General features: G+C 43.0%; 1 protein-coding gene across 2 annotated transcripts; it reads right to left on the reverse strand.

The window, feature by feature from the left end:
• Nucleotides 1-25,282, reverse strand: LOC115139862 (endoplasmic reticulum mannosyl-oligosaccharide 1,2-alpha-mannosidase-like). 2 transcript variants are annotated; one of them, XM_029677705.2, is made up of 26 exons: nucleotides 24,990-25,281; nucleotides 24,816-24,869; nucleotides 24,544-24,670; nucleotides 24,398-24,451; nucleotides 24,220-24,273; nucleotides 23,635-24,074; nucleotides 23,418-23,471; nucleotides 23,248-23,301; nucleotides 22,492-23,066; nucleotides 21,768-22,045; nucleotides 18,181-18,287; nucleotides 10,999-12,792; nucleotides 10,769-10,900; nucleotides 10,070-10,213; nucleotides 9,422-9,530; nucleotides 9,209-9,324; nucleotides 8,955-9,073; nucleotides 8,650-8,762; nucleotides 8,260-8,439; nucleotides 8,011-8,159; nucleotides 7,582-7,770; nucleotides 7,219-7,409; nucleotides 6,260-6,380; nucleotides 5,950-6,144; nucleotides 5,661-5,792; nucleotides 1-5,407 (listed from the first exon to the last, which is right to left on the reverse strand). In XM_029677705.2, the coding sequence occupies exons 14-26, from the start codon at nucleotides 10,172-10,174 to the stop codon at nucleotides 5,201-5,203; spliced, it is 1,926 nt and encodes a 641-aa protein (XP_029533565.1). In that variant the 5' UTR covers nucleotides 10,175-10,213; nucleotides 10,769-10,900; nucleotides 10,999-12,792; nucleotides 18,181-18,287; nucleotides 21,768-22,045; nucleotides 22,492-23,066; nucleotides 23,248-23,301; nucleotides 23,418-23,471; nucleotides 23,635-24,074; nucleotides 24,220-24,273; nucleotides 24,398-24,451; nucleotides 24,544-24,670; nucleotides 24,816-24,869; nucleotides 24,990-25,281; the 3' UTR covers nucleotides 1-5,200. The 2 variants fall into 2 exon arrangements, with proteins under 2 accessions (XP_029533565.1, XP_064882623.1); XM_065026551.1 differs by lacking the exon at nucleotides 10,769-10,900 and having other exon boundaries at nucleotides 24,990-25,282.
• Nucleotides 25,283-25,573: the final 291 nt, after the last annotated feature.

Consider the following 25,573-nt stretch of genomic DNA (forward strand, 5'->3'; position numbering starts at 1 on the left):
TTGTAAAATGTTCAATAAAAGTATTTTAATGTTGACATTTATACAAAATTAAAGCAGGTCCATGGTTTAATAAAACTAAGTGACATGATTCATAACACATTTTGAAAGGCCATGACTTAAAAACAGACCCAGAAACACTAGTCTCATTAGCTCCCAGCCTTTGGTTTAGCATGTTCATGCCCAAGTTGAAAGAGATTTAAATCAAGACATGGGTGTACTACTTTCCATCTGAGTCAGTGGTGTTGCAGTCTCATCACACGGGCTGTTCCAAAATACAGTGTTGCAAATGTCATAGGCGCATAGTTGAATTGAAATGGAGAGATTCTGACCAATGTGTAACATTGACTGCAAATGTTTACAATATGCAAGAAAAATACAAGAACTTATATTTCTTATTGCCTTGAGGTCCCAGGTGGGTATATGGCATTAGCAGTTTGAAATAAAATGGTCCTCCACAGCTTGAGGGAATCAGAACAACAGCAGACGTGATTAACCAAGACAGTATTAACACGCTGTTGACCTTGGTTAGCTAACAGCTGTCAGCAGGCTGCAGCTGACTTCAGATGCTGTATCAAAAACTCCAATAGTCCTTAGTTACATTGTTATAAAACATGGCTTAGGGAAATGGCTTATTTTGTCATTCCTCACAGAATGAAGTGTAGATTCATTCCAGATATTGTAATAACCAGGATATCTTTGGTTTATAACCGTTTAGAATCAATTTTGAGAAACATCAGAGTTCTAAAAAAGGAATCTGAAATCCAACCAGCAGTATAATAACTGATCAGAAATGTGAAAGAGGGATAGCAAACAGAGAGCCCTTATTCGTGATAGAGAGCCCTTATTCGTGATATAAGTGCACAGTTTGAAAGTTACGGAAGTACATCCAGCAAATGGTTGAAAGACTGTTGGAAAATGACATTCCTTATTCCACACCATGAATATGTAAAATATGTAAAACAAATCTGTGCACAACTATCCACATTTCCATAACAAAACAGCAATTTATGAATGATGTCAAAATAGTTTCATAAGGTTATCCAGGGCAACGTTGAAGGCATAAGTGAAGCAACACTGAAGGAGGAGAGTGCTGAACATTCCAATTGGGAAGACAACTAAAATCTCACACTATATACCTAGGATGTTGAATTGAGTCTCAAAAACGTTTAAATAAAATACTACTACAAATAGAATCATGAGAGTAAAAACATGTACATATTACATTCCCAATAGATATTTACAGGAATGATACAGCCTATCCAGATATACAGTGCCTTCAGAAAGTAGTCACACACTGACTTTTCCCACATTTTGTTGTGTTGCAGTTTAAAATTTCGAGTCAAGAATTCAACCCTTTTGTTATGGCAAGCCTGAATAAGTTCAGGAGTAAATATTTGCTTAACAAGTCACATAAGTTGCATGGACTCACTTTGTGTTCAATAATTGTTTAACATGATTACCTCATCTCTGTACCCCACACATGCAATTATCTGTAAGGTCCCTCAGTTGAACAGTGAATTTCATACAGATTCAACCACAAAGACTAGAGGTTTTCCAATGCTGCGCAAAGAAGGGCACCTATTGATAGATGGGTAAAAAAATTAATTAAAAGCAGACATTGAATATCCCTTTGAGCATGGTGAAGTGATTACACTATAAATGGTGTACCAAAACACCCAGTCAATACAAAGATACATTTCATATTTTCAAGCATGGTGGTGGTTGCATCATGTTATGGGTATGCTTGTCATTGGCAAGAACCAGAGAGTTAATGATTTTAAAAAAAACGGAATAGAGCTAACACAGGCAAAATCCAAGTGGAAAATCTGGTTCAGTCTGCTTTCCAACAGACACTGGGAGACAAATTCACCTTTAAGCAGGACAATAACCTAAAACAAGGCCAAATAAATCAAATGAAATGTTATTGGTCACATACATGTGTTTAGCAGATGTTATTGCGAGTGTAGCTAAATATACTCTGGAGTTGCTTAGCAAGATTACATTGAATGTTCCTGAGTGGCCAAGTCATAGTTTTGACTTAAAATCAGCTTGAAAGTCTATGGCAAGACTTGAAAATGGATGTCTAGCCATGTTCAACAACCAACTTGACAGAGCTTGAAGAATTTTGAAAAGAATAATGTGAAAATATTGTACAACCCAGGTGTGCAAGGCTCTTAGAGACTCACAGCTGTAATCGCTGCCAAAGGTGATTCTAACATGTATTGACTCAGGGGTGTGAATACTTATGCATTACATTTCTTTATAAATTTGCTAAAAACAGGGTTTTCACTTTGTCATTATGAGGTATTGTGCGTAGATGGGTGAGAGAATACATTTATTTAATCAATTATGAATTCAGACTACAACAACAAATTGTGGAATAAGTCAAGTGGTATGAATACTTTCTGAAGGCCCTGTAGTATGCCACAATACACTAAATTAATTCAAATAATACTAACTAAATTCAGCTTAAATCTCAAACATTTGTATAACTAAAATTACCCAAATGTCCACTCCAACTTACACTAGTTTGACCCCACAACAAAGGAAAGCATGACAAATAAGGAAAACGTAACATTCATTAAATATAATAGCAGCTGAGTCAGTCAAATTCAAAACACAAGGAAATTAAACAATAAGTGCTTGCAGTCCCCATACACAAAAAGGTTCACAGTATGCAATTAAAATCAGACTGATTCTCTTTTCAAAATCTGTATAAACCATCTCTTAAGAATGCGATCAAGAGACCGGAGAGTGAGAGGATCCAGGGACACAGAATGTTTTATCACAATACTTGGTCATTTACTGTAAACCCACATACATAAAAAAAAATACTACAGTACATACTATAGAATTCCATAGTAAGCTGTAGTATGTTATACTACACACTGTAGTATCCCTCAATTATGTGTAGAACTTACTATAGAATGTTGTAGTAAATACTACAGTAATGTCCACAAAAACACTACACTTTTATAACTATAGTAAATACTACAGTATTTAATTAGCATATACCCTGCCCATTCCACTCCCCCATGTCCCAATTTGCACCACCCATAAGTGAGAAACATATATGCCAAGTATAGACTATATATTGTGTTCCCTACAAGTTATAGAAAAGAACAGAAGCTCTGAACTCTCCATTCAGACCCCAGTCCTACCTACCTACAGGTTATGGAAAATGTGCTTCATTAGTGATTCTCCAGTAGGTTTTTGGAAGGAGAAAGCCTCCCCTTCTATGTCAAAGATAATAAAACAAAAACACTATAATAAATACTACAGTATACTACTGTTTTCCTTTACTGCAGTATTTATAATATAGTTAACTGTAAATACTACAGTATACACTACAGTGATTTATACCATAGTATACTATAGAATTTCTTCATGTGGGAAGTCCATGATAGGGAGTGTCACTGGTCACTCAGTGCTGTATTCTGTCAAACTAGCACTTCCTCTCAGGCTGCTGCTGCCTCCAATCTAGGCACAGCTTGGAGTCCAGTCACGCTCATATCTTTCTCTAGTGTTGGTGTACAAAATAACCATGATGATCCAAGGACATAGCTTGGCTGCCTGTCATGTTTTCCACTCTTCCTTCAGAGTAAACAACTGTCATCAGAGGATAGACAGGCCCTCTCAGCAGCAATGTGGCGAGAACAGACAAAGATAACCAAATATACAGTGGGGCAAAAAAGTATTTAGTCAGCCACCAATTGTGCAAGTTCTCCCACTTAAAAAGATGAGAGAGGCCTGTAATTTTCATCATAGGTACATTTCAACTATGACAGACAAAATGAGAAAAAGAAAATCCAGAAAATCACATTGTAGGATTTTTAATGAATTTATTTGCAAATTATGGTGGAAAATAAGGACCCTAAAAAGGAAATAATATACCCTTTGTTGGCAATGACAGAGGTCAAACGTCTTCACAAGGTTTTCACACACTGTTGCTGGTATTTTGGCCCATTCCTCCATGCAGATCTCCTCTAGAGCAGTGATGTTTTGGGGCTGTTGCTGGGCAACACGGACTTTCAACTTTCAACTGCTTCTTACGAAGCCACTCCTTCATTGCCCGGGCGGTGTGTTTGGGATCATTGTCATGCTGAAAGACCCAGCCACGTTTCATCTTCAATGCTCTTGCTGATGGAAGGAGGTTTTCACTCAAAATCTCACGATACATGGCCCCATTCATTCTTTCCTTTACACGGATCAGTTGTCCTGGTCCCTTTGCAGAAAAACAGCCCCAAAGCATGATGTTTCCACCCCCATGCTTCACAGTAGGTATGGTGTTCTTTGGATGCAACTCAGCATTCTTTGTCCTCCAAACACGACGAGTTGAGTTTTTACCAAAAAGTTACATTTTGGTTTCATCTGACCATATGACATTCTCCCAATCTTCTTCTGGATCATCCAAATGCTCTCTAGCAAACTTCAGACGGGCCTGGACATGTACTGGCTTAAGCAGGGGGACACGTCTGGCACTGCAGGATTTGAGTCCCAGCCTGGTACATGTCTACAATTTTGTTTCTGGTGTCCTTTGACAGCTCTTTGGTCTTGGCCATAGTGAAGTTTGGAGTGTGACTGTTTGAGGTTGTGGACAGGTGTCTTTTATACTGATAACAAGTTCAAACAGGTGCCATTAATACAGGTAACGAGTGGAGGACAGCGGAGCCTCTTAAAGAAGAAGTTACAGGTCTGTGAGAGCCAGAAATCTTGCTTGTTTGTAGGTGACAAAATACTTATTTTCCACCATAATTTGCAAAGAAATAAATTAAAAATCCTACAATGTGATTTTCTGGATTTCTTTCTCTCATTTTGTCTGTCATAGTTTAAGTGTACCTATGATGAAAATTACAGGCCTCTCATCTTTTTAAGTGGGAGAACTTGCACAATTGGTGGCTGACTAAATACTTTTTTGCCCCACTGTATATCAAAGCTACTACGCTTCAATCTCACCCCAGCACTGCTGCAACCCCTCCCCATCATGGCTATATAACAATCACTTTTTAAACAATGAATCCGGGCTTTTAAAAATAGGCATTTTTTCCAGAGTTTTCGATTTAGGAGAGGGTAAACCAACCCAAATTTGAGTCACTGAGATATGCAATAAGGAATAACTACATATATTGGTGTTAGCCTAGCCCTGAGCTGTGATGTATTACTGTATATGTGCTTCATGTTGACTTGCCCTGTGTATCTCTCACTGTGCAGTGGGCCAGATGGGCAGGGGGTGAGCCTCTGTGTTGAACACATACTTGTCCAGACTGAGCAGCTCCGGGTCATCGGAGAACAGCAGGTAGAAGTATTTGAGAGTCTCCCCCAGGAAGAAACTCTCCATCTTGTCCCGGGGGCTGGGGTACTCTGGGTCCCGGACGTTGTTGATGGACGTGTAGCCACCAGTAGAAACCTGGTGAGACACACATGTTATTACGTTATCACATGTTGTTATCACACGTTATTATAAGAAGGATGCGTAACGTCTGTGAAATACTAACTCAATTAACACATAAGGATTCATCACTCACTTTAACAATGCATTTCTCAGTAGCCTGGTTCCAGATGACTCCTATTGTCATGCCAAACAGATCTGGGACCAGGCGGGTTCATTTACTTACAGTATTTACAGTAGTCTAGGCTGGTTAGTGACTGTGCTCGCTCACCTTGGTATACTTGTTGAAGTTCTGGAGGATCTCCCAGCCCCAGTCCCTGTACTTCCTGTCTTTAGTGAACCTGTACAGATAGAACAAGCTCTCCACCGTCTCAGGGCGCAGGAGGTTGTGTCTGTCTGCAAGCTGAAGTAATGACACACACACGAGAAACAATAATATTAATTGCATCAACAAAAATACACACTTCACAACAGTGAAAGAAATTGTCAAATAGCACTTCAGTTGGGTGTTGATCATAACCATATCTCTGCTGTGAGTGTTGTTCAGAGCACACCCCTACCTTCACATCTACATCTCCGATGCTGCCCTCGTGCATGTTAAAGTGGACAATCTCAGGGCTCAGGCCAGTCTCCATCTGGGCATACATCTGGTAGCAGGTCTCCATCAGCTGCTTGGCCAGCTCCATGTGTTCTGCTGGCAGGCCGTGGTGGGCCCCTAGAGCCAGGGTCCCAGGGAGGAAACACACCAGGTGGTCCTGACATGGGGGGGGGGGTTCAGTGGAGAAAGACCATGTCCATGTTACACAATCTAGAGAAAACAGCAGCTTTTTCAACACACACTCATCTAGTGTGCATAGTCAGTATCCTAACCATTTTGGGGCTGAACCTGCCATGGGAAAGCTCCCCAACGAAGGTCAGCCTGTTCGGAGAGGACTTCTTCAGCAGGTTCTTCTTCACTCCCTCCAGGGCCTGCAGGTAATCCTCCAGCAACCTGAGGAACACAGTCACAGCTTTATAGCCAAGCACTCTGGAGCACAACCCGAGGAACACCCAAAACAGCCACAGCTTTATAGCCAAGCACTCTGGAGCACAACCTGAGGAACACCCAAAACAGCCACAGCTTTACAGCCAAGCACATCTGTTTATTTGTACTACTCTGTATAAGCACAACACTGCTTTGACTTAAAGGAATATAGTCTATAACTACACAAATACTGAGAAGCAGTCAGCTTAATGGTACTTGCGTAGTTTTCTGTTATTTTATACGTGTCCCATAGAATCCACAACACCAACTGATACAGCACTGAGCCAAGAAAAAATAAAATACAAGGAACTACTTTTAAAACATAGTACAATAACTCAAATCTGTCCTCAAGCTGTGCTGGGTCTGAGAGAGATGTTCCAACTGAGGGTAAATGTTTTATAAAGGCAGCTCTGAAGACCTAGTTGTGCATGAAGTTGAGCAAATATCACCAGACAGAGTCATGAAATTTTCAGTCTTATGCACAGCCTGATACGACATACAGCTGTTCCTTCACATCCACACAGCTTGTCCAGCACTACAGGTAACAGAGAGACTTGGGCTGTTTAAGTCATCTCAGTTACATCAGGGGAGGGACAGCTCTGAGGAGATCAAGCTATGAGACTGTCAAACATGACAGCAAGCTAGAGCAGGGACAACTCCGCTGCCTGCCCCCAGTACTTAGCAGGGAGCCTAGACAAGATCAGTAGGACCTGAGTGGCTAGACCTGACTTAGCGTCAGCCTAAACCTCATATACAGCCCTGAGAAAAGTAGACCGGAAAGTTTTTAGAAAAGAGTTTGACTCACGCCGTCTCCTTCTTGCCTCCCTGGATCCACTGTTTGAGGAGGTATTCGTAGTAACTGTCTGCCCGTGCACCCAGCGTGAACATCCCCAAATGGGTGAACTGGCCGCTGTTGGTGTTGATGAACATGGGGACGAGGCCATCCTGCTTCCCCTCCAGCTTGTGGACTTTCTGCATGACCTCATCCACTGCAGCCTGTAGAAGAAGGGGATGGAGAAAGTCAGTTAAATGTCGTCAGAGATGATTGATAGAGTGCTGTATAAATCAAACCTGACGTCAAATCGAGTCCTGTCATTGGAACATTGCTTTTGAGTGTTGGTATGAACATTACCAACAGATCCTGATACTCTGTTGTGGCTTGGTTTACCTGGTAGCGTGTGTCCTGAGTGAGGCGACTCAGCTCCCTAAATTCCAGCTGGATGCTGGTGACCTCCGCAACAGTGCTGTCCGACGTCCATCGAGGGGGGTGGGCCGTACCCTTCCCAATGTTCACATCTGAGTAGGGGATCTTGGATGGGGTGTTGAAGGCAGGCATTAACCTCGTTCCTATATCTTTCTGCAAAGTCATAAAAATAAAATAAAAAAACAGAAATGCCCATCAATTTGGTTTCCTTAACCAGACCCCCATCTCCCAAAGAGAATTTCAGGACTTAATTCATATGACCAACAGCAGCATTAGCAGCAGCCCATGAAAGGGTCTTTGAGAGGCAGAGGGACTGGAGGAGGAAGTGCCAGAGGCCCAGCAGCAGAAACAGTAAGTGCCAGCTCTCTATAAGTCTCCCTGTACGTGACTCACAGCCTTGTCCAGGAACAGAGTGTCTCCAGTCAGATGGTAAGTGCTTAGCAAGCCGCCCAGGATACGGATGGTGCTCTCAAACAGGTTCACGTCCACATCTTTATCAAAGGACAGCTCTGTGGACACCCAGGTCTTAGCCTCCTCAAACTCTGTCCAAAAGAGGGCAAGAAACTTTAGTGGTCTAACTCCATGAAAACTCTGATACAGAAGGTATATAGAAAAGCTGGATCATGAATGTACTGTAGGTACCTTTTTTGAGGTTGAGGATCCACATTGTATCTAGTGCATCAATTAGGGTCAAGCCTAGGCCAAACCACTCTCCATATGACTTAGATATGGGCCTCAGCTCATCTTTCCCCCAGGCAAACTCTTTGTAGCCCTTCCATGCATGTCTGAAAGCATCACGTACTGCCTCAAGCCTATCGACTTCTGAAACACACACGTGCCAAGATAATAGGCCACCATCCAAGTATGATGAATTCACTACTTCTATTTAAGTCTCTTTCAGGCCATGCACACATCAAACTCAACGTGTGGTTAATAAACTCAGCTGTTGTTCATGGTCATGAAGGGGTGCTATGGAGGGTTTGAGCAGAGAGAGACAGAGAGAGACAGTAGAGGCATAAACATGGCAAATACCTGGCTCTTTGTGTGAATGGCCCTCTTGCTCAACCTCTGGGACATCCACCTTGTTCGCTGCTTCCTTGGCAGTTCTTCTTTCAGTGGCCTGGTCAATCGTGGCCACACGCCAGCTAAACACACATAGGGGCCAGTCAAGATGAGAAGACAAGAAAACATGTTTATATTTGCTTGGAATCGAGTTGTATTTTTTATTCAGATTACGCATCACAATCCACTTCTCTAACCCATGCAATAAAGGTGTATCAGTATGTTGTTATCAATCAGTCCATCAGTTCTCTCCACTGATTAGAGGCTAGTCTTACTTAACAAGTGGCTTCTCTCCCTCCTCTTTCTCCACCTGGGTATCTGACACGTTCCCTTTCTTTTGCAGTCGGTTCTGCAGGCCGGGTGGCCCCCGCTTGTGGGCTGCCCTCTTCTGCTTCTGAAGGAAGAGACATGGTAAAGGGAGGGAAAGCTTTACTTCAGAAACCCAGCTTACTGGATGTGTCAATCCACATATTTTGTCATAGTCAAAGGTTGGCTTTAGTAGTAAAGCAGAGGAGTGGAATGTACCAACCTCTGAAGGTGACTCTGGTACTAACGGTCGGTTCAGTTTGTCCAACTCAGGTTGGACCTCATGGATGACAGGTTTCAGAGCATGGTCCCCTTCCTCCTTCGCAACAACAGCCAAGCCTGGGGAGGAAGCAGAGGGGAGAATGCTCAGTCTCTGGTGCCTCAGGAACAGTCACCACCATACATTATAACAATTCCATTGTTTTGCTGGACTTACCTCGGAAATGTTCTGTGACACTGGGGTTAGTAGCAATCCCACAAACTAACATGAGAGCCACGGTGAAGAGGATTAGGCTGCGCTGCAATCTGGATAACAGTTTCCATTTCTGTGGATATATGGGTGCAATTTGGGTGAGAGAGAAAATGACAAAGCCATAAGCACAGGGTGAATTAGATAAAAACTCATTTGTAAATTGACTGCGCTGGCTTGTCCGTCAGGAGAGACAAGCACACGATCAACAAGAAATACAGAATAATCACTGAATGTCACACACAGTGCTACATGTCTGATCAACTGCGTCACTATAGTAACATGCTGCTACTATACAGAAGCACTGCAGCGTCGTATTCTTCTGATAAACAACGGTCATACCTCTACTGACTAACAGTGACAGGTCTGAGCACCAGTCATGTCCTTTCTGAGTGGCTATCACATGATATTATGGTTATGATCACAATTATGTCTTTGAGACATTTTTTTATTCAAGTTAGTAAACCATTAAAATGTCATGCTACATTTGATGTACAAAACATTCAGAGCGATATGCCTTACAGCATATAAATAAACTGTAAATAGCACATAATAAGTCATCGGATCAGTGTGTGAGATAATTAAGTTGATTGACTTCCTTCAGCCATCACTCACCCTCCAGCAGGACTGTCTTCTCCACTGTTTACTGTTATTATAGATGCCACTTCCTTGTCCAGTGAGGGTTAAAGACACAAAGTCCGTCCTTGATGGTGGGTTCATGTCTCCAGCCCACCCCACGGTGAAGTCATAGGCACAGTGCTAGAGGGAGAAAGTGGGCTGCCAATTAGAAATGACAGCAGATGCAATATATAGGCGACACATTATCTTCTCTGATACAAACTCAACTGTAGAGAGATGTGGTTTATTAAATCAAAACAGATTAAGCTACTTTTAATATTGAGGACACATGCATACATACATATATATATATACACGGATCACTTTGTTTCAATAGAGAAATCAAACTATCTGAAAACAAAGCAATGCAGTTTCGTTTACACTTTGCTGCTGTCACTAAAGTCATTTTTACTTTACACACCTATTGCAGCCTGTCAGCCACTTGTCCTCACTATTGAAAATATTTCTTACATTTTTTCCTAAACAAGTAAAATGAGTTTAGAAAGGAAATACATGACTTTAGTTGTGTAATACTGTATGCCATCTGACGAGGAAACCTGGAGGCTATTCACCTCAGGAGTCCTGGCGCAACAGCTGTTAATTACGATGTGAAACATCAGCGCCAAACCTACATAATAATTTACTGTCTGCCAATAAAACCCAGGCTAAAACTACAGACGTTGAATTTAGAAATACCTTTACATTTTAAACTACAATGTATCGTCCCTTGTGCTCTTCGGAGCTCCCAATTCCAATGTCCTGGGTCTTGAGCGAGGCTTGACCGATTCACAGGGCGACTAGAGACCGAGGCATTACGAGGCCTGCAGACTAAAAACAAGCCGTTACACGAGTACAGTCAATTCGCTATAAACGAGGAGTATGTCTTACAGGATAAACGCAAGTGTTTGTTTAAAATGATTGCCTACCTTGAAGAGAATGGTCCTCTACTCAACAGCAGCAGAAATGTCTATGCTCAGTGTCAGGAAAAAGTCATCTGAGCGATCAGAGCAGGGGCAACAATGTCTGAGGGCTATACACTGTAGTTATGGCCTTTCTCTCATGTCAACACTTCGCCCGATTATTTTCATGAAACATCATAGCTTCTTCATCGGTAGTTAATGTTCATTAATCTAATGTAGTCAAATCACATCGCTTTTTAAGTGCTTATATTTTCCACTTGTTTGGGTGCTTTTTGTGGAGGGGCAATACCAATGAATTATGAATAAATTAGTACAATACTTTAATTTATTCATATATTTCAGTTGAACCCCAAACAATTACTGGTATCTCGTGTGCATATTACAAAACATGAGAGCATATGGATTTTTTTGATATATATTAGAGAGAGAGAGAGAGAGAGATCATTGACTGGATACATAAAACACTTGAAGAAAACTGGCCAGCAAATAAATTAAAGTAAATCACACAATTTACAAACACACACCTTTCAGCAAAGATGAAACTGAGCAAAACTTTAAAGATACCTTTGTCTCTGTCATTGAAGTTCCATACCATGTTCAAAGCCTGCTGCATGCAATCCAGTATCAATTGTAAGCACATTATCAAGAGCAGCCACCACATAAAGTCCCTCCTGGAGTTTTTCCATTCAAATCAGAACTGGGGAGTCATTTTTCCCTTGTCAAAGCTTCTCAGGTTGGGGTTCATGGTAGAATAAAGCCAGGTCAGGGTGTAAAATCATGTGGTAAATTAAGGAGGGACAAAGTGAGGTAAAAACACAGGAGACACAAAGAATCTGCAGAAAACGTCAACGTTGGTCTTATTGAATGACCTATATACATCAACTTTGACAACATGTTTTATAGTACCACATTGTTCCTCTGTATCAACAGACATCAGAACATTACAATTTCACCAATGGTAGTTAGGCTACTGCATCTATCAGGTGCTGCAATAATGCATCAAATGTTATCACCAAATACAATTAATTAATTGTCATAGCTCCTAATAGTCCTCATTGTATTAGTCTTCCTACTTTTTGACCAAGGGATCAATATTGATATGTTCCTTAGTTTCTAACTTGGGATGTAAGGGTAGAGTGAGCACAGATTTGGGACACATTGATAAGTTGCGGCAGTGAAGGTTGTGTAAACCACAGTGCTCTTGGTCAAGAACATACCTGAATTAAGTATGGGAATGTTTGTAAAAAAAACAGGATTATAGCACCATAAACATTTAAGGAAACCACCATCATTTAAACCAATGACATGAATAAGCATGTTTCAATATCACAAATGAAATCAGTATACACAAAATATAAAAGATACCTTCTCTCAAGAATATCCCTGGCCACAGACCAACCAGTTCATGTTTGTTAACTGGTTAACCTTTGGAGAGAGAAAACAGACACTTTGTCCTGTTGGTTGGTACTTCTACTTTGTCAATAAACAATTCTGTCATGAGAAGTGGAGAAATGCTGATGCCTTTCTCTGTCTCTTTCCAGTATCTCTGAGTCATTTCCCCACTATCTGGAGGTTGTCTGGTGATTGTCTCATTGTTGTCTCTGCTCTTATCAGTCCTTAGAGAGAGTGTCTCTCTTTCCTTTAGCTGAAGCACACAGACCCGACAGTGAATCCAAACTCTTGTGTGAGGTCACCGCTTCCTGACACTGCCAGATCTCTCAGTGGAAGCAAATCGAGGTCCTCGCTCTCAAACTGGAACCCTGACTCACGACGGTCTCCGGAATCCAGCTCCTCAGAGGACTGCCAAGAAGGAAACACAAAGTTTTTATTTATTTTACCTTTATTTAACCAGGTAGGCAAGTTGAGAACAAGTTCTCATTTACAATTGCGACCTGGCCAAGATAAAGCAAAGCAGTTCGACAGATACAACGACACAGAGTTACACATGGAGTAAAACAAACATACAGTCAATAATACATTTACATTACATTTAAGTCATTTAGCAGACGCTCTTATCCAGAGCGACTTACAAATTGGTGCGTTCACCTTAAGACATCCAGTGGAACAGCCACTTTACAATAGTGCATCTAAATCTTTTAAGGGGGGTGAGAAGGATTACTTTATCCTATCCTAGGTATTCCTTAAAGAGGTGGGGTTTCAGGTGTCTCCGGAAGGTGGTGATTGACTCCGCTGTCCTGGCATCGTGAGGGAGTTTGTTCCACCATTGGGGGCCAGAGCAGCGAACAGTTTTGACTGGGCTGCGCGGAACTGTACTTCCTCAGTGGTAGGGAGGCGAGCAGGCCAGAGGTGGATGAACGCAGTGCCCTTGTTTGGGTGTAGGGCCTGATCAGAGCCTGGAGGTACTGAGGTGCCGTTCCCCTCACAGCTCCGTAGGCAAGCACCATGGTCTTGTAGCGGATGCGAGCTTCAACTGGAAGCCAGTGGAGAGAGCGGAGGAGCGGGGTGACGTGAGAGAACTTGGGAAGGTTGAACACCAGACGGGCTGCGGTGTTCTGGATGAGTTGTAGGGGTTTAATGGCACAGGCAGGGAGCCCAGCCAACAGCGAGTTGCAGTAATCCAGACGGGAGATGACAAGTGCCTGGATTAGGACCTGCGCTGCTTCCTGTGTGAGGCAGGGTCGTACTCTGCGGATGTTGTAGAGCATGAACCTACAAGAACGGGCCACCGCCTTGATGTTAGTTGAGAACGACAGGGTGTTGTCCAGGATCACACCAAGGTTCTTAGCGCTCTGGGAGGAGGACACAATGGAGTTGTCAACCGTGATGGCGAGATCATGGAATGGGCAGTCCTTCCCCGGGAGGAAGAGCAGCTCCGTCTTGCCGAGGTTCAGCTTGAGGTGGTGATCCGTCATCCACACTGATATGTCTGCCAGACATGCAGAGATGCGTTTCGCCACCTGGTCATCAGAAGGGGGAAAGGAGAAGATTAATTGTGTGTCGTCTGCATAGCAATGATAGGAGAGACCATGTGAGGTTATGACAGAGCCAAGTGACTTGGTGTATAGCGAGAATAGGAGAGGGCCTAGAACAGAGCCCTGGGGGACGCCAGTGGTGAGAGCGCGTAGTGAGGAGACAGATTCTCGCCACGCCACCTGGTAGGAGCGACCTGTCAGGTAGGACGCAATCCAAGCGTGGGCCGCGCCGGAGATGCCCAACTCGGAGAGGGTGGAGAGGAGGATCTGATGGTTCACAGTATCGAAGGCAGCCGATAGGTCTAGAAGGATGAGAGCAGAGGAGAGAGAGTTAGCTTTAGCAGTGCGGAGCGCCTCCGTGATACAGAGAAGAGCAGTCTCAGTTGAATGACTAGTCTTGAAACCTGACTGATTTGGATTAAGAAGGTCATTCTGAGAGAGATAGCGGGAGAGCTGGCCAAGGACGGCACGTTCAAGAGTTTTGGAGAGAAAAGAAAGAAGGGATACTGGTCTGTAGTTGTTGACATCGGAGGGATCGAGTGTAGGTTTTTTCAGAAGGGGTGCAACTCTCGCTCTCTTGAAGACAGAAGGGACGTAGCCAGTGGTCAGGGATGAGTTGATGAGCGAGGTGAGGTAAGGGAGAAGGTCTCCGGAAATGGTCTGGAGAAGAGAGGAGGGAATAGGGTCAAGCGGGCAGGTTGTTGGGCGGCCGGCCGTCACAAGACGCGAGATTTCATCTGGAGAGAGAGGGGAGAAAGAGGTCAGAGCACAGGGTAATACAGTATAAACAAGTCTATATACAATGTGAGCAATGAGGTGAGAAGGGAGGTAAAGGCAAAAAAGGCCATGGTGGCAAAGTAAATAAAATATAGCAAGTAAAACACTGGAATGGTAGTTTTGCAATGGAAGAATGTGCAAAGTAGAAATAAAAAGAATGGGGTGCAAAGGAGCAAAATAAATAAATAAATTAAATACAGTTGGGAAAGAGGTAGTTGTTTGGGCTAAATTATAGGTGGGCTATGTACAGGTGCAGTAATCTGTGAGCTGCTCTGACAGTTGGTGCTTAAAGCTAGTGAGGGAGATAAGTGTTTCCAGTTTCAGAGATTTTTGTAGTTCGTTCCAGTCATTGGCAGCAGAGAAATGGAAGGAGAGGCGGCCGAAGAAAGAATTGGTTTTGGGGGTGACTAGAGAGATATACCTGCTGGAGCGTGCTACAGGTGGGAGATGCTATGGTGACCAGCGAGCTGAGATAAGGGGGGACTTTACCTAGCAGGGTCTTGTAGATGACATGGAGCCAGTGGGTTTGGCGACGAGTATCAAGCGAGGGCCAGCCAACGAGAGCGTACAGGTCGCAATGGTGGGTAGTATATGGGGCTTTGGTGACAAAACGGATTGCACTGTGATAGACTGCATCCAATTTGTTGAGTAGGGTATTGGAGGCTATTTTGTAAATGACATCGCCGAAGTCGAGGATTGGTAGGATGGTCAGTTTTACAAGGGTATGTTTGGCAGCATGAGTGAAGGATGCTTTGTTGTGAAATAGGAAGCCAATTCTAGATTTAACTTTGGATTGGAGATGTTTGATATGGGTCTGGAAGGAGAGTTTACAGTCTAACCAGACGCCTAAGTATTTGTAGTTGTCCACGTATTCTAAGTCAGAGCCGTCCAGAGTAGTGATGTTGGACAGGCGGGTAGGTGCAGGTAGCGATCGGTTGAAGAGCATGCATTTTGTTTTACTTGTATTTAAGAGCAATTGGAGGCCACGGAAGGAGAGTTGTATGGCATTGAAGCTTGCCTGGAGGGTTGTTAACACAGTGTCCAAAGAAGGGCCGGAAGTATACAGAATGGTGTCGTCTGCGTAGAGGTGGATTAGAGACTCACCAGCAGCAAGAGCGACCTCATTGATGTATACAGAGAAGAGAGTCGGTCCAAGAATTTAACCCTGTGGCACCCCCATAGAGACTGCCAGAGGTCCGGACAGCAGACCCTCCGATTTGACACACTGAACTCTATCAGAGAAGTAGTTGGTGAACCAGGCGAGGCAATCATTTGAGAAACCAAGGCTGTCGAGTCTGCCGATGAGGATGTGGTGATTGACAGAGTCGAAAGCCTTGGCCAGATCAATGAATACGGCTGCACAGTAATTTTTCTTATCGATGGTAGTTAAGATATCGTTTAGGACCTTGAGCGTGGCTGAGGTGCACCCATGACCAGCTCTGAAACCAGATTGCATAGCAGAGAAGGTATGGTGAGATTCGAAATGGTCGGTAATCTGTTTGTTGACTTGGCTTTCGAAGACCTTAGAAAGGCATGGTAGGATAGATATAGGTCTGTAGCAGTTTGGGTCAAGAGTGTCCCCCCCTTTGAAGAAGGGGATGACCGCAGCTGCTTTCCAATCTTTGGAAATCTCAGACGACACGAAAGAGAGGTTGAACAGGCTAGTAATAGGGGTGGCAACAATTTCTGCAGATAATTTTAGAAAGAAAGGGTCCAGATTGTCTAGCCCGGCTGATTTGTAGGGGTCCAGATTTTGCAGCTCTTTCAGAACATCAGCTGAATGGATTTGGGAGAAGGATAAATGGGGAAGGCTTGAGCAAGTTGCTGTTGGGGGTGCAGTGCTGTTGACCGGGGTAGGAGTAGCCAGGTGGAAAGCATGGCCAGCCGTAGAAAAATGCTTATTGAAATTCTCAATTATGGTGGATTTATCAGTGGTGACAGTGTTTCCTATCTTCAGTGCAGTGGGCAGCTGGGAGGAGGTGTTCTTATTCTCCATGGACTTTACAGTGTCCCAGAACTTTTTTGAGTTAGTGTTGCAGGAAGCAAATTTCTGCTTGAAAAAGCTAGCCTTGGCTTTTCTAACTGCCTGTGTATAATGGTTTCTAGCTTCCCTGAACAGCTGCATATCACGGGGGCTGTTTCGATGCTAATGCAGAACGCCATAGGATGTTTTTGTGTTGGTTAAGGGCAGTCAGGTCTGGGGAGAACCAAGGGCTATATCTGTTCCTGGTTCTAAATTTCTTGAATGGGGCATGTTTATTTAAGATGGTTAGGAAGGCATTTAAAAAAAATATCCGGGCATCCTCTACTGACGGGATGAGATCAATATCCTTCCAGGATACCCCGGCCAGGTCGATTAGAAAGGCCTGCTCGCTGAAGTGTTTCAGGGAGCGTTTTACAGTGATGAGTGGAGGTCGTTTGACCGCTGACCCATTACGGATGCAGGCAATGAGGCAGTGATCGCTGAGATCTTGGTTGAAGACAGCAGAGGTGTATTTAGAGGGGAAGTTGGTTAGGATGATATCTATGATGGTGCCTGTGTTTAAGGCTTTGGGGAGGTACCTGGTAGGTTCATTGATAATTTGTGTGAGATTGAGGGCATCAAGTTTAGATTGTAGGATGGCTGGGGTGTTAAGCATGTTCCAGTTTAGGTCGCCTAGCAGCACGAGCTCTGAAGATAGATGGGGGGAAATCAGTTCACATATGGTGTCCAGAGCACAGCTGGGGGCAGAGGGTGGTCTAGAGCAGGCGGCAACGGTGAGAGACTTGTTTTTAGAGAGGTGGATTTTTAAAAGTAGAAGTTCAAATTGTTTGGGTACAGACCTGGATAGTAGGACAGAGCACTGAAGTGACTCTCTCTTCACCATCCCTCAACAGCCCCCTCCTCTTCATCATCATTTTGCTACACCCGCAATAACATCTGCTAATTATGTGTATGTGACCAATACAATTTGATTGATTGATCACCATCATCATCATCTAATACAGTACATGGTAATCATTGTAGTCTGAAAACATACCACACACTCTCGTAATGTCCCCAGGTAACTTTGTCTTCGTGTGTCAGGAACTTCAACTCTCTTTTCCCTGATCACTGTCTCTCCCAGGCTGGCAGGAGTAGGTAATGTTCTGACTGGTGAGCCTGCTGTTTAACCTAAGGAACCTCATCTGCACTACATCCGGTCCTGAATACTCAAACTGGGAGAGGGAATGGAAGGTGTGGTTTCAAAGCATCAAATCAAACTAAGGACACGAGAGCAAGACAGAATCAAGGTTGGATTTGAGCCTCACTTGAAAGCCTCTTTCCATTGAACTCAACCAATGAAATTAGATATTTGTCCTAGAATCCTTCAGCCAAGCCTTCATTGGCACCTGAGGTTTGAACGAATTTCAAACACACATAGCATATGTTATTACCACATGAAAAAAATATCTATAGTTCAGAGGGTCTCAGAGCCAGAGGTGTGTGTGGAAGTACCTGAGGCTGGAGGGGAGACAGACAGCTCTTTGGTGCTGCAGTGAAGTCACAGTAGACCAGAATGGCATCAGCTGGGCTGCCCTGGTTAGGATCAATGTAACACATCCCTGGAACATGGAACAACCTTCACGTCAAAAACTGATCAGGGTTCAATCTCTCTGCTGCTGTAGAGTACAACTGCTCCCACACAAATCTAATAAACATATTGTACATTTAAAATGCTGTTAGAATATAATGGAGAAGGTGTCACATTGTGATGAAAATAATTAAATCAATATAGTTCCTGTCAATGTTACCTCTCGTTTTTTTTTTCGACACCAAGCACATTTCAGGTCTGCTGAGCACACGCAAACTTGAACGTTGTGAAAATGTTGTGCAACTTTCAGGGCGCATTTACTGTGAACACTGAGGCTGTAGCTGCTTTATGTTACAGTTTGAACAGTGGCCAAGTAGGCTAATGTGGCTATTTGATCATAATGTAGGCCTACCATTAAAAACAATGGATAAAATGCATTCCATAACATTTTAACATGGACATACAGTTGAAGTTGGAAGTGTACATACACTTATGTTGGAGTAATTAAAACTCGTTTTTAAACCACTCCATAAATGTCTTGTTAACAAACTATAGTTTTAGCAAGTCGGTTAGGACATCTACTTTGTGTATGACACAAGTAATTTTTCCAACAATTGTTTACAGACAGATTACTTCACTTATAATTCACTGTATCACAATTCCAGTGGGTCAGAAGTATACATACACTAAGTTGACTATGCCTTTAAACAGCTTGGAAAATTCCAGAAAATGATATCATGGCTTTAGAAGCTTCTGATCGGCTAATTGATATCATTTGAGTCAATTGGAGGTGCACCTGTGGATGTATTTCAAGGCCTACCTTTGAAACACAGTGCCTCTTTGATTGACATCATGGGAAAATCAAAAGAAAACAGCTCAAAGAAATTATAGACCTCCACAAGTCTGGTTCATCATTGGGAGCAATTTCCAAATGCCTGAAGGTACCACGTTCATCTGTACAAACAATAGTACGCAAGTATAAACACCATGGGACCACACAGCCATCATACCGGTCAGGAAGGAGACGTGTTCATCTCAAGACATCAGTCAGGAAGTTAAAGCTTGGTCGCAAATGGGTCTTCCAAATGGACAATGACCCCAAGCATACTTCCAAATTTGTGGCAAAATGGTTTAACCTGTTGAGTGTAGGGGGCAGTATTTTGATGTTTGGATGAAAAACGCACCCAAATTAAACTGCCTATTTCTCAGGCACAGACGCTAGAATATGCATATAATTGTCAGATTAGGATAGAAAACTCTCTAAAGTTTCCAAAACTGTCAAAATATTGTCTGTGAGTATAATAGAACTAATATTGCAGGCGAAAACCTGAGGAAAATCCAACTCGGAAGTGCCTCTTATTTTGAAAGCTCCCTGTTCCATTGCATGCCTTCCCTCCATTTAAAGGGATATCAACCAGATTCCTTTCCCCATGGCTTCCACATGGTGTGAACAGTCTTTAGACATAGTTTCAGCCTTTTATTCTGAAAAATGAGCAAGGACGATCACGTCAGTGGATGGCTGGGTGCCAGCAGAGTTTTGCATGCGCAACAGCTTGGAGCAGACATTTTCTCTCTTTCTCTTCTATTGAAATTTTTTATTTTTGTCTGCCCCGTCGTGACCGCTTGAGCCTGTGGATTTCTGAACAAAACCGCGCCAACCAAATGGAGGTATTTTGGATATAAAAATAATCTTTCTGGAACAAAAGGAACATTTATTGTGTAACTGGGAGTCTCGTGATTGCAAACATCCGAAGATCATCAAAGGTAAGCGATTCATTTTATTGCTTTTCTGACTTTCGGGACCAATCTACTTTGCTGCTAACTGTTTGTAATGTTTTGTCTGCTGAGAGAGATGTCCTTACATAAACGCTTGGTTTGCTTTAGCTGTAAAGCTTTTTTGAAATCTGACACGCCAGGTGGATTAACAACTAGCTACGCTGTGTTTTACTATATTGCACTTGTGATTTCATAAAAATTAAATATTTTTAGTAATTTAATTTGAAATTGGCGCTCTGCAATTCAGCGGATGTTGATGAAAATGATCCCGCTAACGGGATGGGTGCGCCAAGAAGTTTTAAGGACAACAAAGTCAAGGTATTGGAGTGGCCATCACAAAGCCCTGACCTCAATCATATAGAACATATGTGGGCAGAACTGAAAAAGTGTGTGTGAGCAAGGAGGTCTACAAACCTGACTCAGTTACACCAGCTCTGTTAGAAGCAATGGGACAAAATTCACCCAACCTATTGTGGGAAGCTTGTGGAAGGCTACCCGAAACGTTTGACCCAAGTTAAACAATTTAAAGGCAATGCTACCAAATACTAATTGAGTGTATGTAAACTAAATAAAAGCTTTAATAAATAATTCTCTAATATTATTCTGACATTTCCCCTTCTTAAAATAAAGTGGTGATCCTAACTGACCTAAAACAGGAAAGGATTAAATGTCTAGGATTAAATGTCAGGAATTGTGAAAAACAGAGTTTAAATGTATTTGGCTAAGGTGTATGTAAACTTCTGACTTCAACTGTAGCTGTTCTATCATTCAGGCTACAGTAGCAACCAATGTGTGGTGTTCAATGTACAGTAGGCCTATATTCCATGAGACTTTTGAAAAAACATGCAGGGCCTGACATTAACCTGTTTATCCACTTATCCTTCAGACACGGAAGTGACTGAACTTGTTGTTGTGTTGTTTGATGCAAGAAACCACTTTACAAAATAAAATGCATTGTTATTCCCATACCATTATTACAGAAAATCAGACAAATGATGCGCCCTCTGCCTATTGGCTACTTTCGCTTATTCAAGCTTGTCTCAAAATACAACACTGCCCCTTTAAGACAAAATAAAATATCTTTACCTGACTTGCTTTTAAATGTACATGTTTTGTGCTCTTGTAGGAAGCAATCACTCCCCTATTACTGACTACAAATGATCTATAACTGGGACTAATAATTTACTAACTAGCAAAGGATATGAACAAAATGTGGACATCTGGCTACATGTCAAAACAAGCTCATCTACTCACGACCACAGCTGAAAACACAGTCCAGTTCAAAGTAAATGTCACATATCCATATATGGCAATGGTCAATTTGCTATAGGCCTACTGCAGCTCTGACTGTTAATGCCGCACGAGTCTGTGTAGAGTACGGGCGGATTCCTGAGCAATAGAATTCTACTCCAATGTGTTGTGCCTACAACAACATCTCTTGTATGGTTAGTTTTTTTTCGGTATGTTGCATTGAAAGTGGCTAATATTGCATTGTTTTGATCACAATTCTCACAGTAAAGAGAAACGTTGATAGTGTTAACTAAGGGGTAAAACTCTAGAAAGTTCAATCTCCCTGCCCCTCTCCGTGGGCTGATATTTCTTCTCGCAGCAGTCCTGGGGATATTTCTTCTCGCAGCAGTCCTGGGGGAGCTGCGCGGCAGTCTCGGGCTACTGCGAGCCCCCTGCACGCATGCAGCTGAGAGGGAACATTGCTTCCTGTGGAAGAAGCCCATACCGTTAGTGAAGTTCGGCTGGGACAGCCACAGCGCCAAGCAGGTGGTAGCCGGGTGTTCTTTAGTGCCATCTGGTGGATCTATGAACAAGCACAGGTCCTGGTGCAAAGGCTCCAGCAGAGTCTGGATCAGGAGGTAGTTGGGGTCCTGGTCAGGGGGGGGGGGGGGGGATTTGCTTTGACAGATTACCAACAACTTGCCTTGATCTGTGCCAGAGTAAGATAAGGTTCAGAGTAAGGTTCAGAGAGGTTCCAGGGGGGCCAGGAGGTCCAGGGAGACCCTGATATAAAAAAGGAAAAACAAGCACAATATAAAAGTTAAAGTCACTGCCCCGGGATGCTTCCTACCTTCAGGCTATGCTCAAACCCTACATCCCAACACATCCGAGCACTTCGTTCTGCCACAAGAGGTCAGCTCCCGGTCAGCCCAGTCAGTGTTCTTCTCTGTCCTGGCACCCCAATGGTGGAGCCAGATTACCCTGATGCCTAGGACAGTAGAGTCCCTGCAGAGTCCCTGTCCTTCTCTGAACCTTACTATGACTGAGATATGCGTGTGTCCCACCTACATGTAGCTATCTCAAGATGACTGCACTAATTGTAAGTCGATCTGGATATGCATGTTTACTAAATGACTAAAATGTAGATTGGGTCAGGAATCCTTTTTATTTCATTAAATAGAGGTAACGCAGCTGGTAATGTGGGGTGACGCGAGGAAGGTCATACTCACAGGCAGGCCTCTCACTCCAACAGGACCTGATTTTCCGGCAAATCCTTTTAGACCCTGATATTCAGGTGAATAGTCCATTTAGTCAGTGCCCTCAGTCAATCCACCAATCTCCACATAATAAATGTACAGAACACATCAAGGTATGCATTAAAAAAACGGAACACATGCGGGCATTTGTATTTAGAGTAATATACCATTTCTCCAAACAAACCCTATAGACAGAGAAAAGGAATCACGTTAGAATTGAATTATTCTCTGTAATAAAAATCCTACTTTATTTTCAGAAAAGTAAAGGAAATAGCAATAGCATATCACTGAAAGTCACAGGAAGTCCAGTTAGACCTGGGGTCCCCCACACCCCATGAGGACCAATGTCTCCCTACAAAGACAGAAGACAAATCACAGTCAATACAACTCAATAGCAATGCCACGAATAATGTTGCGTACTTAACAGAAAACACTGAGTCAAGCTTTCAGAGTAAGACCAAATAGACAGACAGATACTAGATAGTACATCTCATCTGTTCTCCTTTAATGCCATCGCTCCCTGGCTCTCCCAAAGGGCCTTGTGTCCCCTGAAACAGACACACAGACACATCATGGAGCTGTGTCCATCATTGAATACAGGAAATGTATAGGGATATGAACATGGGAATGATGGAGGCAAAATGTATCTGTAGTGACTCTAAATAGATCAATTCATGCACAGTACATCGGACTCATGTGTAATACGCTTCTTGGGATAAATGAGAGTACCTTCAGCCCCTGAACTGCAGGAGGGCCTGTCCGTCCCATCTCTGCCTTCTCTCCCTGCAAGTTCAGGGGAAAGACATCAGTCTGACATAGAATGAGCTTCTAGGAACGTATGGTTCAAAGTGCTGTACTTCTTGAATCATATGGTCACCCTGTTGATGCTTCATATTTACCTCGACTCCTGGTTCACCCATTTCACCCTTCTCTCCTTGTATGCCAAGTGTCCCCTTAGAGAAACAGAGAAAGACATATATATAGAAACAAGGGTAGTTATGTCCTGTGTTTCAGGGGACACAGTGATTGAGTTGTACAGCTAACCACCTGGCATTGAAAAGAGAGCACAGCATTTACAAAACAGATCAAATTATATGGTTACTAAAAATAACTTACGTAAGGCCCTTGTCTTCCTGGAGGTCTGGTTGAACTAAAATCTCCCCTCTTTCCCTGTAATTCAAACAAAAGGTTAAATCTATAGAAAAATGTTATACCCTGTTGACCTTTACACAAAATCTCACCGCTGCAAACCATTAGCAGTGTTTTAAAGGTTAAAGAAACATGATACTGTATGGTATGGCTAGTGCATAATCAGGCCCGAATTTCTCTCAGTCAATAGTGATGACCTTTTCTCCTCTCCCTCCTCTTCAGCCTCTGCTTCCAGATTTCCCTATTTTCCCCTTACATGGTAACATAAACAGATTTTAGAATCAAGAATCAAGACCCATATACATTGAAATGAGAAATTGTAATATGTGAAAAAGGGATGGCTTCATTCTGACCCTCCTCCCGATGTGTCCCGTCTTTCCTGGATTCCCACTTCGACCATCATTGCCCTGAAAAAAAAGCAAGCAATCGACAATCACATAGCTACAGTAAATGTAGATGAGGTGGATTTGATACAGGTAGGATGTCAGAGTAGGATAAATAGTGTTACAGAAGTAGATGTAAAGACAGATGAATGGTGAAGCTTGACCTGACCTTTTGACCTTTCTGGCCTTGTCTCCCCTCAGGGCCTGGTCGACCTTTTGGTCCCTGAAGAGAAAAAAAAGGTCATGCTGACATGTCCAAATACGCGGTAGACATTTATTTCTGGTGACCATATCTGAAAATTAATGTGTGTATTTTGTATCTGACGTGAGATTATTGTAGCACTAACCAGAGGTCCTGGTAGGCCAACTGCTCCCTGAAGCCCAGCCTCACCAGACACACCCTGAAAGTAGAGATGAGTACAAAAGACATCAACCAACATCTAAAGAAGTATTGTTTATTTCAGATACAGTACTCTTGTCTCTGTGTTCTTACCTCCAATCCAGGGGACGCTTGGGGCCCTCTGTTGCCCAGCAGACCCTCTGGCCCCTGGACACAGCATAGCCATTCAGACAGATATACTGACAGACTTACTACTGAGCATCATGTAACAGCTGTTCTCCTGAAGAGACAAATACATTGTAATGTCTAACTCATTATCACAGAAAATGTACATACATGTATATGTGCAATTAAGGATGCTGTGCATGAGGTTTAGATTTGTAATGTTATCAAGATGAATTGCAATGGGATTCTGGATATACTACCTTTGGTCCAGATTTTCCCATGTCACCCTTCAATCCTCTTCTTCCTGACACGCCCTGTCATTAGAAAACAATAACTCAATCAAATCTACAGTATGTGTGTTAAATAGCTTTCTGTAATTCATACATGAATACAGCATCATTTTACAATTTTAAACCTGTACTGGCAATACGTACGTTAAGGCCTGCGTTTCCAGAATCCCCTACCACACCATAAGGGCCTTTTGTCCCCCTAGACAAATTGGAAACGTCATGTTACTGTCCAGCTCCAGCATGATATCATCACCATGATAACGACGTGGTTACATCATCCCTATATCATTCCTTCTACCCTTGTGGTCCATCAGCCCCAGCCCATCCAAAAGGACCTGGAACACCCTGTAACAATAACAGGTTGATAGAGTATTCTACAAAGCCATTATAGACATTGCGAGTACTGAGCAATAACAGTTTTCCAAACCAATGTGGGTTTTGTCTTTAATGCCTCCCAGTCTACTTCAAACCTACTTCCAATCCAGACAAGCCTGATGGTCCAGCTTCCCCCATCAACCCCGCCTGGCGCCCCTTGGGTGGTGCCGTGGCGGAGATCTTTGTGGGCTATACTCGGCCTTGTCTCAGGATGGTAAGTTGGTGGTTGAAGATATCCCTCTAGTGGTGTGGGGCTGTGCTTTGGTAAAGTGGGCGGGGTTATATCCTGCTTGTTTGGCCATGTCCGGGAGTGTCATCGGATGGGGCCATAGTGTCTCCTGACCCCTCCTATC

Source organism: Oncorhynchus nerka, linkage group LG13, assembly GCF_034236695.1.
Source record: "Oncorhynchus nerka isolate Pitt River linkage group LG13, Oner_Uvic_2.0, whole genome shotgun sequence".
Taxonomy (NCBI): domain Eukaryota; kingdom Metazoa; phylum Chordata; class Actinopteri; order Salmoniformes; family Salmonidae; genus Oncorhynchus; species Oncorhynchus nerka.

Bases quoted from the DNA above. Each gene is read 5' to 3' on its own strand.
- LOC115139862 (XM_065026551.1), bottom strand. From the start codon at position 10,174: ATGAACCCACCATCAAGGACGGACTTTGTGTCTTTAACCCTCACTGGA. The intron at 9,074-9,208 runs GTTGGTACATTC...CTCTTCCTTCAG, and splicing joins TACCAGAGTCACCTTCAGAG to AAGCAGAAGAGGGCAGCCCA. The intron at 8,763-8,954 runs GTAAGACTAGCC...ATGTGTGTTTAG, and splicing joins GGAGAGAAGCCACTTGTTAA to CTGGCGTGTGGCCACGATTG.